Here is a 16,675-nt window from a genome sequence, read left to right on the forward strand (position 1 = left end):
TTACACACACACACACCTCGGGTAGATATTTTTGGGGAAACAAAAATCTTTATCATTCAGCGTGTATGAGTTGTGTAATTGTAAATAAAATAATAATAAAAAAATGCAAGTGATCAAATACTAAGACAAAATGTAGTATCATACATGCAAATGTGTTACAACAAAATAACAGCAATGGAAAGCATATTAAGTAATAGGTACCATATCGTATGAATTGCATCGCAATGGAATTGTCAATGTACCATATAAGAGCGTGATGTTACCCCACGCTGTCAGACTTGTATATGATGATGTAATTTAAGGATTTTATTCTATTGTAACTGTACAACTGTGTTGAGTTGGAAATTAAACCTAACTACATTGAGGCAGTAAAAACGGTGTATATGTAAATGCTTTTTTAATGTTGATTTTTCTCTTCCTTATGCACACAAGGGGGACACGGCTCATGTTGTGAAACCCCTGTATTAGCAGATGTGTGTATGTTTATAGTTAGTGATGTAATTTGATCTCCTAACTGGTGTAGTGCCTGTTCATCTTAATGTAACACAAGGTTAATTTAAATATGCATAAAGATCATTATGATTATGATAATAAGGATGATATTCTGAATCAAAGTTGTTGTGATGGTGTCAATATTACAATATTGGTTTGAAAGGGGAAAACAAGTTTGTTGAGAATACAAACAAAATGTTTTGTGTCCTGTGTGTGTTTTTTGGATGGATTTTGACTGTGCATTATGGGTTATCATATGCTATGATTGTAGTCTTAGGGTGCTTGATGAAAAAAGGCTGCTTTGTTTTAAACACATTCAGTACTTAAACACATTCTTACACATTGTCATTATAAATATTCAATATTATATTCCAACATTTGTATGTATCCAATCACTAAATCTCTGACACAGGTGTTGGACTCTACATACAGTTCCTAGCACTTGAAATGTGGCAGTGGTATTGAAATGCTTATATTACAGTAGTTCACTGTATTCACTCATTCCTATTAGACTGTATTCTTCTGCCAGGGAATGGGCACCGGAGTCAAATCATTTCAATTCAATGAGATCTGTGATATTACAAATCTACATCAGGATCATAATTGGCCCTACTGTATGGGGTAAACAGCTGTGACTGTGACCTATGAAGTGGCCTTAACATCGGACTGCTACTAGAGATCAGCAGTGAACATATTCAATCCATTCTATAGTACATTATATACTCACCATAGCTTAGTCCACTGTAGTTTCCAAAGCAAGCTTCAGAGAACTAATTATGTAAAATGTAACATTTGTAAGTGCTATGGGTTGTAAGGAGGGACAAGTTGAAATGTAAATGGCACTAAAAAGAGCAACCATTACAAATGAAGAAATAAATAGTAGCTGGTGATTAAGAGAAAAAGTATACAAACATGGAATTGATATTTGTGAAAATGAAATATTGGACAATTAATATTACAATTATTTCAACAATATTGGAAATGTAAAACATTACATATCTAATGCAATGTGACAATAAATTCCCATATGCAATCAGGTTACACATAAGAATATTGAAATTAGGCAGGAGTGCACAATGCAGGAGGCAGTCTATGCAGTGCATTGTTAATGCTGGAGCTAAAACAGCAGTTAGAGGCTTCTTTTCGGTTAGTTGTCACCAGTCATCACCACTTGTGTTCTCCTCTTCTGGCTGGCTGCTCAACAGCTTCATACAGGGTGGACAAACTGATAGACCAGTCTCTGGGACACATCAGGCTTGCGGATGATGCCCTTCTTGTAGTACTGCCGGATAGAGCGACTCAGCTTGTCGTAGTTCATAGCTGGACGATTCTTTCTGAGGCCCCATAACCTGGCTACATAAGCCGAGTTTTCGATTTTGAAGATACCTGATGATTCAAAGGAAAAATAAAATGCAAGAGATGGAACATTTCACTTTTTTCAGCAACCAATGGACAATAAGCCCCAAATGTTGAATAACCCAAGTCAGTTCACATGGCCAAATGTTCTCACCCTTACAGTGTACATTTTAGGACACCCTCAGCTTTAAAGCCCCTATCCAGTCTTTTTATTTTAGCTTTTAAATCATCACTATATTTCTAATAAATTACTGTGTGTGTCTATTTCATAAAAATAAGCTTTTGCCATTGAAATGCTCAGTCTGATCCTGTGGGCGTGTTTATAGGAATTTAAATATATTTACATACACTGCCCTGATTGGCGCATCGGACCGTCTTGAATCTAGAGCCTACCCTTTCAAATTAGGAGGAATCATATGCGAAATAAAAGATGACTGGTCATTGGTCAGCATAATCCGATCAGATTGTGATGTCATGATCTGGGCCAAAAACTATCCCACCTGAACAGGCTGAAATTTCAGGCTAAAATGTACACCATACACCTGTCTGCACTCCCCCCTCTTTCCCCTGCCCACTAACCTTTCTCCTTGTTGAGCCAGCGGATGCAGCGTCCATAGTTGTGTGGCTTGAGGAGCAGCTGTCTAAGGAACTGCCACAGGTGGATGGGCTGGCTTGAGCAGGATGAGTCAGCCTCTGGACACGTCTCCTCAGCACTATGTAACTTGGTATCTCCTGGTGTGCAGCACTCCTTCATGCACGCAGCTGTGACAAAAACAACATTGAAAATATCTGAAAACTACAATACAATCTATATAGTGAATGAGCCAAGTACTCATTTGGCTTGTGGCTATTAAACATTCAATAATTTTCTATGGAATTACGCACACCATAAATTAAATATATGCCATATTATAATATAAGTGTACAAAACATTAAGAACACCTGCTCTTTCCATGCCATAGACTGACCAGGTGAATCCAGGTGAAAGCTATGATCCCTTATTGATGTCACTTTTTAAGTCCACTTCAATCAGTGTAGATAAAGGGGAGGAGACAGGTTAAATAAGTATTTTTAAGCCTTGATACAATTGAAACATGGATTGTGGATGTGTGCCACTCAGAGGGTGAATGGGCAAGACAAAATATTTAAGTGTCTTTGAACGGGGTATGGTAGTAGGTGCCAGGTGCACCAGTTTCAGTGTGTCAAGAACTGCAATGCTGCTGGGTTTTTCACACTCAACAGTTTCCCATGTGTATCAGGAATGGCACACCACCCAAAGGACATCCAGCCAACTTGACACAAGTGTGGGAAGCATTGGAGTCAACATGGGCCAGCATCCCTGTGGAACGTTTTCAACACCTTGTAGAGTCAATGCCCCAGCGAATTGAGGCTGTTCTGAGGGCAAAAGAGGGTGCAACTCAATATTAGGAAGGTGTTCCTAATGTTGTGTACACTCAGTGTATATATACCACAGTCTGATTAACAGATCCGTTCAAGGTTGTCAGTTACCTGATCTCCAGATGTCCAGGTGAGCAAACAGCAGGTCTCCACATTGCATTGAGCGCTGCCTGAAGTCCTCCTCTGTCATGGAGCACAGGTCCTTCCCACTGAGCTCCTGGAACACCTTTCCCACCTGGGGTAGTCTGTACAGGTGCTCTGTCCACAGCAGCCACTTCTGGACGTTCCCACAGTTCCACTCCATGGGTTCTGCAGAGGCGATGAGGTACATTGTACTGTATGCAATTTCTGAACTGATATTTGTCTTCCCTATGACAAGTAGTGAGTGAGTGAGCATGTGAAATGAGGCGTGTGAAATTATGAATTGTCAACAGAGGCATTTGCACAGGGCGGAGAGGCCCCAGACACTTCTGTCATTGGGCTTAGCCCAGCGTCAGTGGTATTAAAGTTTCAAGTTTCAGAGATTATTCAAGTTTTGAAGTTTATTCGCCACGTGCACAGCATACAACAGGTGTAAAATAGTACAGTAAAATCCTTACCTTGAGAGCTCTTTCCCAACAATGCAGTGATAATAATAATATATTATTAGCATAGAAGTCGCAATGTCGCATAAAAAAGGGCACCCTACAGTGAATGGTGACCTTTACTGTTTTGTTTGCTTTCCTTATAAGAAAGATCTGACAGTGGATAATGGGGTGTTTCAACTGTGAGACTTTTCTCAGTACTCTTTTATCCTTATTCTAGTCATTCTACAGACAGTGACAGATCACATGTTTAACTGTGGTGAACATGACAGACCCTGAGACTGATAGAGACATGAGGTCTATCCCTTTTGGAGACTATTCAGACCCCTTGACTTTTTTCACATTTTGGTAGGTTACAGCCTTATCCTAAAATTGATTCAATCGTTTTTAAAATCTGTATTAATCTACCCACAATGCTCAATAATTACAAATCAAAAACAGAAACAAAAAAACACATAAATATCACATTTACATAAGTATTCAGACCCTTTACTCAATACTTTGTTGAAGCACCTTTGGCAGCAATTACAGCCTCAAGTCTTCTTGGGTATGACGCTACAAGCTTGGCACACCTGTATGTTGGGAGTTTCTCCCATTATTCTCTGCAGATCCTCTCAATCTCTGTCAGGTTGGATGGGGAGCATTGCTGCACAGTTATTTTCAGGTCTCTCCAGAGATGTTCGATCAGGTTCAAGTCCGGGTTCTGGCTGGGCCACTCGAGGACATTCAGAGACTTGTCACGAAGCCACTACTGCGTTGTCTTGGCTGTGTGCTTGTCCTGTCTGGGTTGTTGTCCTGTTGGAAGGTGAACCTTCACAACAGTCTGAGGTCCTGAGTGCTCTGGAGCAGGTTTTCATCAAGGATCTCTCTCCGTTCATCTTTGCCTCGACCCTGACTACTCTCCCAGTCCCTGCAACTGAAAAACATCCCCACAGCATGATGCTGCCACCACCATGCTTCACTGAACCAATCGGGTTCTTGGTCACTTTCCTGACCAAGGCCCATCGCACCCGATTGCTCAGTTTGGCTGGGCGGCCAGCTCTGGGAAGAGTCTTGGTGGTTCCAAACTTCTTCCATTTTAGAATGATGGAGGCCACTGTGTTCTTGGGGACCTTCAATGCTGCATAGTTTATTTGGTACCCTTCCCCAGATATGTGCCTCGACACAATCCTGTCTCAGAGCTCTCCGGACAATTCCTTTGACATCATGGTTTTTGCTCTGACATGCACTGTCAACTGTGGGACCTTATATAGACAGGTGTGTGCCTTTCCAAATCATGTCCAATCAATTGATCTCATAGCGAAGGGTCGGAATACTCATGTAAAGAAGGTATTTCTGTTTTTCATTTTTAATACATTTGCAAAAACCTAAATTTTCACTTTGTCATTATGGTGGTATTGTGTGTAGATTTCTGAGGATTTAAATTTTTTATATCCATTTTAGAATAAGGCTGTAACGTAACAAAACATGTAATAAGTCAAGGGGTCTGAATACTTTCCGAAGGCACTGTATGAAACAGTAGCATAGTTTACAGCACAGTAATAACAGTAATAATAACTGTAATACCATGGTAACAATATGGTAACAAATTACAGGCACACAATAACTTGGTAGTTAAACAGTTTTCCTACCTGGGGTAATGTTGAGCAGCTTGCAGGCGGTCTCTATGTCCTTCATTACTTCTCCCAACACAATGCTCTGAACCTGCTCCAGACAGCGTTCCTCCACCTGTCCCTCTAGCCCAGAGGGGACCTCCAATCCCAGGCCCACCCCCAGGCCCTGGCTGTCGATGACAGGGCACTGCTCCAAGGGCTTACAGGGGGGCTCAGGGGGTGCTGCCTCTTTCTTCTTCAACAGCCACAAGCTGTCTTCAGTGAGGAGCATGTCAGAGCAGGGCAGGAACACCCCTTGCAGGCTGCGTTCAGGAGCGGTGTGTTTAGGCACACTTATCAGTCCACGGGGCGGCTTGGTGTCTTCCTCCTCCCAGGCCCTCAGACCAGACACACTGTAGGGGTAGTCATTGAAACTCATCAGGGGAAGGGGCACTGTGCTCCCCACGCGGTCACAGCCTGGACTCCCCATAGCTTCAAAAGTACTGGAGATCAGAAAGGAAGACTTTCATCATGCATGTTATATAAAGGGATTTATACTGGATACACAAAAAGACCCTTTCCCGAAAGGTCTCAAAACAATAGCGAACTTGATGGCAAACTGTTCACATATCGACATAGCAAATGTCAGGTGTAAGAAAAGTTTTTTTTTTTCCTGTCTGGTGAAAAAAATCATGTCATCCATGAGTGACACTTTCTAATTACAATTTTCTAGTCACTTTGTTTGACTGGCTTATTTTCCTTTTCAATTCACATGGCAAGCTTTTCCCTCAGACAGTGTTGTCTTAATGCTTCATTGAAACCATATCCAAATGTCAAAATATGAAACAGTAGTAATCCGAAAGCAAACATGACATTTCATTAATGTTGTTTGTTCTGTTGGTACTTTCTTTGAAATGTTGAATTAACCAATCTATTTTCATAAAAACAACACTTCATTATGTAGAGTAGCACGTTTGAGTACGGTGTGTAAGAATTTCAAAGGGTTTGCTTTTTGTCATGTTATCAGTAACCTCTTCCCCTATAGTCAGAGCTACAGAAACCCTGAAAGTTGCTGCACAACCAATGCAGACGCTGCTTGGTCAATCCAACATCTGTACTGGCCGTGCAGGATTTACAGGGACATGGCCTCTGCAGAAGTCAAGGCATTCATACTTTAAGTGCTTCGCGGAGCAGAAGTGAGGGAAGTTGTCAAGGAAGTGGGTTTGTGTTCTACTGTCAACCAATCATGTCAGTGCGGAGCTATAAGGAGCCCTGTACATTGTTACAAAATTTGGGAGGTGCACAGCGATGCAGTAAGTAGCTCAATTTGGCCTCTTCGTGCCTCCGAGGCTCCGATTACGTCACATCCTCCACATGGAGCCTGAGACCACATTTACAGATCAAGCATAAATGGGCTTTACCCTAACGCTACAAGTGACAAATGACAGTTAGTTTGATAGTTGGTTCTGTGAGATTATACAACGGGTGGGTCTAATCCTGAATGCTGTTGGTTAAAAATGCATTCCAGATGGTGTCTATTCCACAAATTACCACTGGCTAAATCTATAATGTTAAAATGCCTATTTACTCTGTTCCATCTGACTGGGCAATCCACTGTCTCATCAGCCCAGGCAGGCAATTTATAAACTTGATCTCCACTATAAAAAGCATCTAGACATTATCTCACATTTCTTTTAGGCTAACATTTAGTTCCCAACAGTGGAGATTTGTATAAACCTTACTTGTCTGTCTCTCCGACATTTGCAACATTGTTTCAATATTCAACTTCGATCTACAGCTGTCCCATAGTAATGAAAGTGTCTTAACCAGACAGACAGGCAGACAGCTTTTCGCAGACAGTCAAAATCATGAATCTGCTGGCATTATCTTTATGGATGTATGCAAATGTCAATAGAAAACAGGTCAAACTAAACGAAATGCAGCCCGTTTGCAGTCTTTCCAGCTTTAGTTTGAAGTGATTGTGTTAGCTGTGTTGTTGGCAAGGTCCTCTGAACAACAGTGTCCTGAGGAGAGTGCACATTTTCTATGCCAGACGAAATCGCACATCATTACCTCATTGTTATGGATGTATCCAAATAAATTTCACTAGAAAACACCTTAAACAAACGCAAATGCAGCTACTTTGCTGTTATTCTGACAGCACCGTTTGACGTGACTGTAAATTAGCCGTAGTTGCACAGCTAGCAATAAGAACATTGACAATAGAACGAAGGACTGGGTCACGTCCAGATACAGAACAAAACGATTTAAGACCGGGTCGCGTCTCTGGCAACCGACCCGAAAGAACAAACGACCAGCCGGCTTGGCTAGCAACCTTAGATTTGTGTCGGTACTATATATCGTGGAAGGATGAAATAGTATGAATAAATTCATTAAAATAATGTTTTTGATGAAAATACGTAAATTGTTATTTACATTTTAGCAGACACTCTTATCCAGATGAATTAGGGTTAAGTGCGTTGTTCAAGAACACATCAACAGATTTTTCACCTAGTCAGCTCTGGAAATTGAACCAGCAACTTTTCGGATACTGACCCAGCGTCACCTGCCCTCTGTTTTGGTTGTTTTTTCAAATCAAATCAAATCAAATTTTATTTGTCACATACACATGGTTAGCAGATGTTAATGCGAGTGTAGCGAAATGCTTGTGCTTCTAGTTCCGACAATGCAGTAATAACCAACAATTAATCTAACTAACAATTCCAAAACTACTGTCTTATACACAGTGTAAGGGGATAAAGAATATATACATAAGGATATATGAATGAGTGATGGTACAGAGCAGCATAGGCAAGATACAGTAGATGGTATCGAGTACAGTATATACACATGAGATGAGTATGTAAACAAAGTGGCATAGTTAAAGTGGCTAGTGATACATGTATTACATAAGGATGCAGTCGATGATATAGAGTACAGTATATACGTATGCATATGAGATGAATAATGTAGGATAAGTAACATTATATAAGGTAGCATTGTTTAAAGTGGCTAGTGATATATTTACATCATTTCCCATCAATTCCCATTATTAGAGTGGCTGGAGTTGAGTCAGTGTCAGTGTGTTGGCAGCAGCCACTCAATATTAGTGGTGGCTGTTTAACAGTCTGATGGCCTTGAGATAGAAGCTGTTTTTCAGTCTCTCGGTCCCAGCTTTGATGCACCTCTACTGACCTCGCCTTCTGGATGATAGCGGGGTGAACAGGCAGTGGCTCGGGTGGTTGATGTCCTTGATGATCTTTATGGCCTTCCTTGGGTGGTGCAGGTGTCCTGGAGGGCAGGTAGTTTGCCCCCGGTGATGCGTTGTGCAGACCTCACTACCCTCTGGAGAGCCTTACGGTTGAGGGCAGAGCAGTTGCCGTACCAGGCGGTGATACAGCCCGCCAGGATGCTCTCGATTGTGCATCTGTAGAAGTTTGTGAGTGCTTTTGGTGACAAGCCGAATTTCTTCAGCCTCCTGAGGTTGAAGAGGCGCTGCTGCACCTTCTTCACGATGCTGTCTGTGTGAGTGGACCAATTCAGTTTGTCTGTGATGTGTATGCCGAGGAACTTAAAACTTGCTACCCTCTCCACTACTGTTCCATCGATGTGGATAGGGGGTGTTCCCTCTGCTGTTTCCTGAAGTCCACAATCATCTCCTTAGTTTTGTTGACGTTGAGTGTGAGGTTATTTTCCTGACACCACACTCCGAGGGCCCTCACCTCCTCCCTGTAGGTCGTCTCGTCGTTGTTGGTAATCAAGCCTACCACTGTTGTGTCGTCCGCAAACTTGATGATTGAGTTGGAGGCGTGCGTGGCCACGCAGTCGTGGGTGAACAGGGAGTACAGGAGAGGGCTCAGAACGCACCCTTGTGGGGCCCCAGTGTTGAGGATCAGCGGGGAGGAGATGTTGTTGCCTACCCTCACCACCTGGGGGCGGCCCGTCAGGAAGTCCAGTACCCAGTTGCACAGGGCGGGGTCGAGACCCAGGGTCTCAAGCTTGATGACGAGCTTGGAGGGTACTATGGTGTTGAATGCCGAGCTGTAGTCGATGAACAGCATTCTCACATAGGTATTCCTCTTGTCCAGATGGGTTAGGGCAGTGTGCAGTGTGGTTGAGATTGCATCGTCTGTGGACCTATTTGGGCGGTAAGCAAATTGGAGTGGGTCTAGGGTGTCAGGTAGGGTGGAGGTGATATGGTCCTTGACTAGTCTCTCAAAGCACTTCATGATGACGGAAGTGAGTGCTACGGGCGGTAGTCGTTCAGCTCAGTTACCTTAGCTTTCTTGGGAACAGGAACAATGGTGGCCCTCTTGAAGCATGTGGGAACGGCAGACTGGTATAGGGATTGATTGAATATGTCCGTAAACACACCGGCCAGCTGGTCTGCGCATGCTCTGAGGTCGCGGCTGGGGATGCCGTCTGGGCCTGCAGCCTTGCGAGGGTTAACACGTTTAAATGTCTTACACACCTCGGCTGCAGTGAAGGAGAGACCGCATGTTTTCGTTGCAGGCCGTGTCAGTGGCACTGTATTGTCCTCAAAGCGGGCAAAAAAGTTATTTAGTCTGCCTGGGAGCAAGACATCCTGGTCCGTGACTGGGCTGGATTTCTTCCTGTAGTCCGTGATTCACTGTAGACCCTGCCATATGCCTCTTGTGTCTGAGCCGTTGAATTGAGATTCTACTTTGTCTCTGTACTGACGCTTAGCTTGTTTGATAGCCTTGCGGAGGGAATAGCTGCACTGTTTGTATTCGGTCATGTTACCAGACACCTTGCCCTGATTAAAAGCAGTGGTTCGCGCTTTCAGTTTCACGCGAATGCTGCCATCAATCCACGGTTTCTGGTTAGGGAATGTTTTAATCGTTGCTATGGGAACGACATCTTCAACGCACGTTCTAATGAACTCGCACACCGAATCAGCGTATTCGTCAATGTTGTTATCTGACGCAATACGAAACATATCCCAGTCCACGTGATGGAAGCAGTCTTAGAGTGTGGAGTCAGCTTGGTCGGACCAGCGTTGGACAGACCTCAGCATGGGAGCCTTTTTAAACTGAGGGATGGGCCTGGAGGAATGTAAACACTTTCAAACTCATAGACAGAGCTATGGATGCAAGGACTGACCATCCATGATATCAAAATAACAATGTTAACCATGTTTTGAGGCTATACAGCACTTGTTTACCTTTACATTGTTTACACACATTTGATTAAAACAAGCTGATATTTTGGGTTCGGATGGGGTAAACTCATGAGACATTTCTAAGTTATATTCTTCAAGAATCAATGGGAATACAGTGCATTCGGAAAGTATTTAGACCCCTTGACTTTTTCCACATTTTGTTGTTACAGCCTCATTCTAAAATGGATGAAATACATTTTTGTCCTCATCAATCTACACACAATGCCCCATAATGACAAAGTGAAAACAGATTTTTAGAAATGTTTACAAATTTATAAAGAATTTAAAACAGAAATACCTTATTTGCATAAGTATTCAAACCCTTTGCTATGAGACTTGAAATTGAGCTCAGGCGCATCCTTTTTCCATTGATCATCCTTGAGATGTTTCTACAACTTGATTGGAGTCCATCTGTGGTATATTCAATTGATTGGACATGATTTGGAAAGTCGCACTCCTGTCTATCTAAGGTCCCACAGTTGACAGTGCATGTCAGAGCAAAAACCAAGCCATGAGGTCAAAGGAATTGTCCTTAGAGCACCGAGACAGGATTGTGTCAAGGCACAGATCTGGGGAAGGGTACCAAAACCTTCCAGAAGGACAACCATCTCTGCAGTACTCCACCAATCAGGCCTTTATGGTAGATTGGCCAGATGGAAGCCACTCCTCAGTAAAAGGCACATGACAGCCCACTTGGAGTTTGCCAAAAGGCACCTTAAGACTCTCAAACCATGAGAAACAAGATTCTCTGGTCTGATGAAATCAAGATTAAGTGTCACATCTGGAGGAAACCTGGAAGGTTCACCTTCCAACAGGACAACGACCCGATCAGACAGGTGAGGAGAGACCCGAAAATAGCGTTGCATCGACGCTCCCCATCCAACCTGACAGAGATTGAGAGAATCTGCAGAGAAGAATGGGAGAAACTCCCCAAATACAGGTGTGCCAAGCTCGTAGCATCATACCAAAGAAGACTCAAGGCTGTAATCGCTGCCAATTTTGTGTGTAGATTGGTGAGGAATTTAAAAAAAAATCAATTCTAGAATAAAGCTGTAATGTAACAAATGTGAAAAAAGTCAAGGGGTCTGAATACTTTCTGAAGGCACTGTATATCAGTTATTTTCAATCACTTTGGCACATTTTTCAGATGTAAGTGGTGTATTTTCAAAACTACAAAACTCTAAACTGATTCACTTGTAATGTCCCCATTCTTATGTTCAGAACTCTTGATTAGAGTTCATAAAAATAACATGGCACTGATAGACATGGTCGCCTGGTTCCTGGCTTCTAAGCAACTTTGCAGTATTATTTTGTGTGTGTGTGTGTGTGTGTGTGTGTTATTTCTCACATTATATTCACAAGCATTTCTCTACACTCGCAATAACATCTGCTAAATATGTGTATGCAACCAATAAACATGATGATTTGATTTTCGTTTAAATACCATAAGAACATTTTGTTTTGCCATCAATACATCAAATTTACATTTACATCATTTAGCAGACACTCTTATCCAGAGTGATTTACAGTAGTGAGTGCATACATTTTTCATACTTTTTGTAACTTGTCCCCCGTGGGAGTCGAACCCACAACACTGGTGTAGCAAGCACTGTGCTCTACCATCTCAGCCACACAGGACAAAATAATGATAGCCTCACCATTTACTAATTTTATCTACCTTTTAATACAATAGCAAAAAATACAAGATACACATTTTTAAATGTAAATTTTTTTCTGTATAGTATTTGACTATAACTTGACATGCAATTTGTTTTTGCAAACCAATGACAGGTTGAGACCATGTTAAGAAATATGTCAGTCTTACACTTTCATTATCTTTACACAGTACATACGTGGAACAGATTTTCCGATATAACGGTATTGTAGGAGTATTGTAAAGCAGTTGGCTACTGTAAAAATGTATATATGTGTAGCAAGGTGCTGTGTATTCCATTTCTGCCCTATGCAACATTGTAGAAGATCACCTTTCTAAGTAAACTGATAACAGCATCGCATGTCTCTCTCCTTGGCAAAATGAATCAGCTCACAGTGTATCAATAATACTCAGATGATGAGTGGAATATATTGTTATATACAACCCAGGTATTATAGCAGTGCATTGTACAACACACTATAATTCCAAATGGTAGCACATAGTGCCTCTTTCCACTTTGAAATATTGAAGCACACTGGCTGATGGAGGATGATGATGTAGTATTTACAGCCACATCCATATATGATTTGGTTTTACTTTCCAACATAAATGGATTTCAATTGATACATTTATGATGTAAAAATATAGAATTGTACAGTGTTCAGCACTTATTTTTTTGTTGGTACTTTAACCCCTTTTCCCCACAATTTCGTGATATCCAATTACAGTCTTGTCCCATCGCTGCATCTCCCCTACGGACTTGGGTGAGGCGAAGGTCGAGAGCCATTCGTCCTCTGAAACACAACCCTGCCAAGCCGCACTGCTTCTTGACACACTGCTCGCTTAACTCAGAAAGCAGCCGCACCAATGTGTTGGAGGAAACACCATCCAACTGGCAACCGAAGTTAGCTTGCAGGCACCCGGCCCACCACAAGGAGTCGCTAGAGCGCGATGGGACAAGGAAATCCCGGCCGGCCAAACCCTCCTCTAACCCGGACAATGCTGGGCCAATTGTATGCTGCTTCATGGGTCTCCCGGTCACTACCGGCTGTGTCACAGCCTGGGATCGAACCCAGGATGTAGTGACGTCTCAAGCACTGCTATGTAGTTCCTTAGACCGCTGCGCCACTCGGGAGGAAATTGATATGCGATTTTGATTCAGCAGTTAGCAGTTTTGAGCAGATTGATAAAGTGATAGTTAAATGTATTGTCAACAAATTAAAAGAAAATCATACAAAAATGTGAATATTGTGTTTTGAAAAGCAGGTATGAACAGGTATCCAAATTGAAAGAGATTTTGTGCACATGAGCCATTTTGATGACCTGTTTAGATTTTTGTACTTAGAGTTGTGAAAATTTACCACATACAGTACTTGCACCAAAATCATTGAAAAAAAACATTTCATTAATATACAGTAAGTTCATTTATATAAATGTCCACAATTTCATGCAATACTGTATCCATGACAGCTGAATCAGCACTTAGACTGAGGCCGTGGGGTGTTTGGCTGGTTGCTCAGGTACTGGTGGACACTGACAGGGTTAAGTTTTTTAGGTCAACAAAACGTATTTGAGGTTAATTGCAAAATTAAAGTATCTGCCCTCACAGCATATTAGACAAAAGGTGGACAATAAATAACCCAGCCCATATCCACGGTGTGAGTAACAGCTGAGGTGGAGGTGGCATTGTATCCTCTGACGTGCTGGTTTAACCGCAACAGCTCATAATACTGTGCTGGCCGTATTCACATAGTATAGAATGATCCAGCAAATAGGAGGGCTCAGATGAAAAACTGTACATACATTCAATATTGAGACTGTTGAGAAGTGCTGTGTCTCTGTGCACTAGAACCAGAATGTATGTATGACATGTGCTGTATCTTGCTATTGGCACTAAGTTGTATAAATGGCAGTATAGTGCAGTTGTGTGATGAAGTGGGAAATGCGTTTAGGTTTTTATTACATTTAGTGCTTGAGGGGTTTTGGCTGATTGCTTATCATTTCCAATACTAAGTGTAACATAATTGGTGAGTTATTACAGGGAAGTTAAAATAGCCAGAGGACCAAATACTGTAAAGTGGGGGCCTTCTATGGATAATGAAATAGTTCAATAAAGGGAAAGTATTGTTTGAGTATAACATCATGTACAAATCATGAATGTTTTAATAGTTTGAGAATTGAGATATATTCATTCTAATGAAGAAGGTAGTGTCTTACAATCGCGCTCCATTCCTCTGTTTTCCTGGTGGGTATGTGTGCGTGTTTGTGACTATTGTATACACGTGAATTAAATACTTCTTTAGAACAAAGCACTGGGTTCAAAAATACACCTTGATAGATAACCATTTCTAAAGTGATATCAGAGGCATTCAGTCGATATGAAAGATATTTGGTCATGTATTACTCATTGCATTCCCCTACACATTAAACAAAGGGAGGGCTACTTTAAATTCACACCTATTTCTTTATCTCGATACTTTACTAGCATTAAAAAATAATTTCTCAGTGTGTGTGTGTGTGCATCTGTGTGTGTGTCATCTAAACCGCCAAACAAAGTTCAGGCACACAGTCATTAGAAGAGGGTGGTGAAACTCTCATTACACCTGTTGAACTGGTTTGGTGTCCCTTGGGGCCTGCTTACTAAAACTGAAAAACATTGCAGGTGTGTGATTAACCTGTGCGTACTAAAAAGCAGTTTGGTGCACTTTCCATGGATGCAAGGAAAAACAAAGAAATGTCAATGTATCAAAAGGAAACAGATCACGTGAACTTTATATCCGAGGTGCATGAAAATGCCACAAGAAAGAGAATCACCTCTGATATTGCAAAAAAATCGGAGTGAATTTGTAATTGCCAAAAACAGTAACAGAGTGAAAAACTGAATACAGTGTTTCCTTCAAACATACTTCATCAGTGTCTTGATGACACTTTGTCCAGTACAACTGTGACCCCTTCTGTAAAGAGTGGCATGGTAGATACAACACTCCGACAGTTCACTGCTACAGTGTAAATCCCTGTCTAAAAGTCTTCCTATCAAACTGGTTCCATGGTATGTCATCCTCAATAATATAACTCATAGTAATCATACTGATCAACATCTCCATCATCCCCACCTTGCATAGTTCAAGACAGTCTACCACTTCATTCTAAAAAAAATCCACCTCAATATCTTTCCCAAACCCAGGCGTGTCCGTAGACATACCTGGTCAGAGGAGCAGGCTGCTGATGGTGTTTGAGCTGGTAGACTGTCACTCTGGATATCTGTCTTCACGTCTGTCAATGGACTTCTTGTACAGGTGCCGAAGAGTTCCACAGTGAGTCACAGTGCAGATGGGCAGAATACCTGGAGCCGTGTCTCAAACACTATCAGGTGGTCGGAGTGCTTTCTTCTGCTCTGACAGTTGAGAGAGTCCTCAGCTGGCCTGCTTCGTGGGGTTAGAGGCGAGGTTGTTGGTCATCATGGCCAGCCAGCCTTATCTGTGATGAAGTTCTCACTATACTGACAAATTCATGCCAGAGGGTGCGCGCGTAGGAATGCTTGCTTCAAATTGACTTCAGGTCATATTTATAAGGAGCTATTTTCACCTAGGTAAACAGTATGATGAATGTGGTTCTACCTAGCTACAGGTGTATGAGCAACTCCGTGACGACATCCCTAACTTCCCGCCTCTCTTAAGAAGAGTGGCAGTTAACTCTTTGCTGTCAGGCATGGCTTCTCATTGTAAAAGGATGAGTTTCCTAAATGTGTTCCCTTCAGTATTTTGATGTAATCTATACAATGTTTGTGATTTGTGACTAAAACAACATCCCATTGGTGTGAGGGAATTTTCTAAGATTTCTTATCACTCAAAGATTTACATAATGAACCAGGCTGCATTGTGTAAACCAGGTAACACCACATTTGCCTACCAAATTAGAAATTCCAAGCTTTCTACTTTTGTGATTTTAAGTGAAGTTGATTTAAAAAAAGGAAGAGTCGCACGCTCTCTATATACAATCGACCACATATTTTCCATGGTTCTGAAGTCCGTAGACTCAAACATTTTGATTTTGTGGCCAATTAACAATTTCTTTGTGGATTTTGTTGTGTGCTTGGGTTTATTGTCTTGCTAGAAGATCCACTAGGGGCCAAGTTTTAGCCTTCTGGCATAGGCAACCAGGTTTTGGGCTAAAATATCCTGGTACTGGGTTCATTATGCCATTGACTAAGTGCCCCAGCACCAGTGGAAGCAAAACAGCCCCATAACATCAAAGATCCACCACCATATTTTACAGTAGGCATGGGGTTCTTTTCTGCTCATGCATTTTGACTCCAAACCGAGTCAAAATGTGCATTGCCAAAGGGCTCTATTTTCAACAAATGTACTAGGATTGGAACCAGTGCTTTGGTCAAATGACACTAAATTCTACAAATTTT

The 16,675-nt window shown here is 41.8% G+C and overlaps 1 protein-coding gene across 2 annotated transcripts; it reads right to left on the minus strand.

Annotated features, from left to right (window-relative positions):
* Positions 1-989: 989 nt before the first annotated feature.
* On the minus strand, positions 990-15,861 carry LOC112221965 (SAM pointed domain-containing Ets transcription factor). Of its 2 annotated transcripts, none has more exons than XM_024384451.2 (5): positions 15,461-15,861; positions 5,462-5,925; positions 3,358-3,555; positions 2,428-2,610; positions 990-1,878 (listed from the first exon to the last, which is right to left on the minus strand). In XM_024384451.2, exons 2-5 carry the CDS (start codon positions 5,910-5,912, stop codon positions 1,700-1,702), a joined length of 1,011 nt encoding a protein of 336 aa, XP_024240219.1. In that variant the 5' UTR covers positions 5,913-5,925; positions 15,461-15,861; the 3' UTR covers positions 990-1,699. The 2 variants fall into 2 exon arrangements, with proteins under 2 accessions (XP_024240219.1, XP_042159803.1); XM_042303869.1 differs by having other exon boundaries at positions 5,462-5,835; positions 15,461-15,860.
* Positions 15,862-16,675: the final 814 nt, after the last annotated feature.

Source organism: Oncorhynchus tshawytscha, linkage group LG22 (genome assembly GCF_018296145.1).
Source record: "Oncorhynchus tshawytscha isolate Ot180627B linkage group LG22, Otsh_v2.0, whole genome shotgun sequence".
NCBI classification, from domain to species: domain Eukaryota; kingdom Metazoa; phylum Chordata; class Actinopteri; order Salmoniformes; family Salmonidae; genus Oncorhynchus; species Oncorhynchus tshawytscha.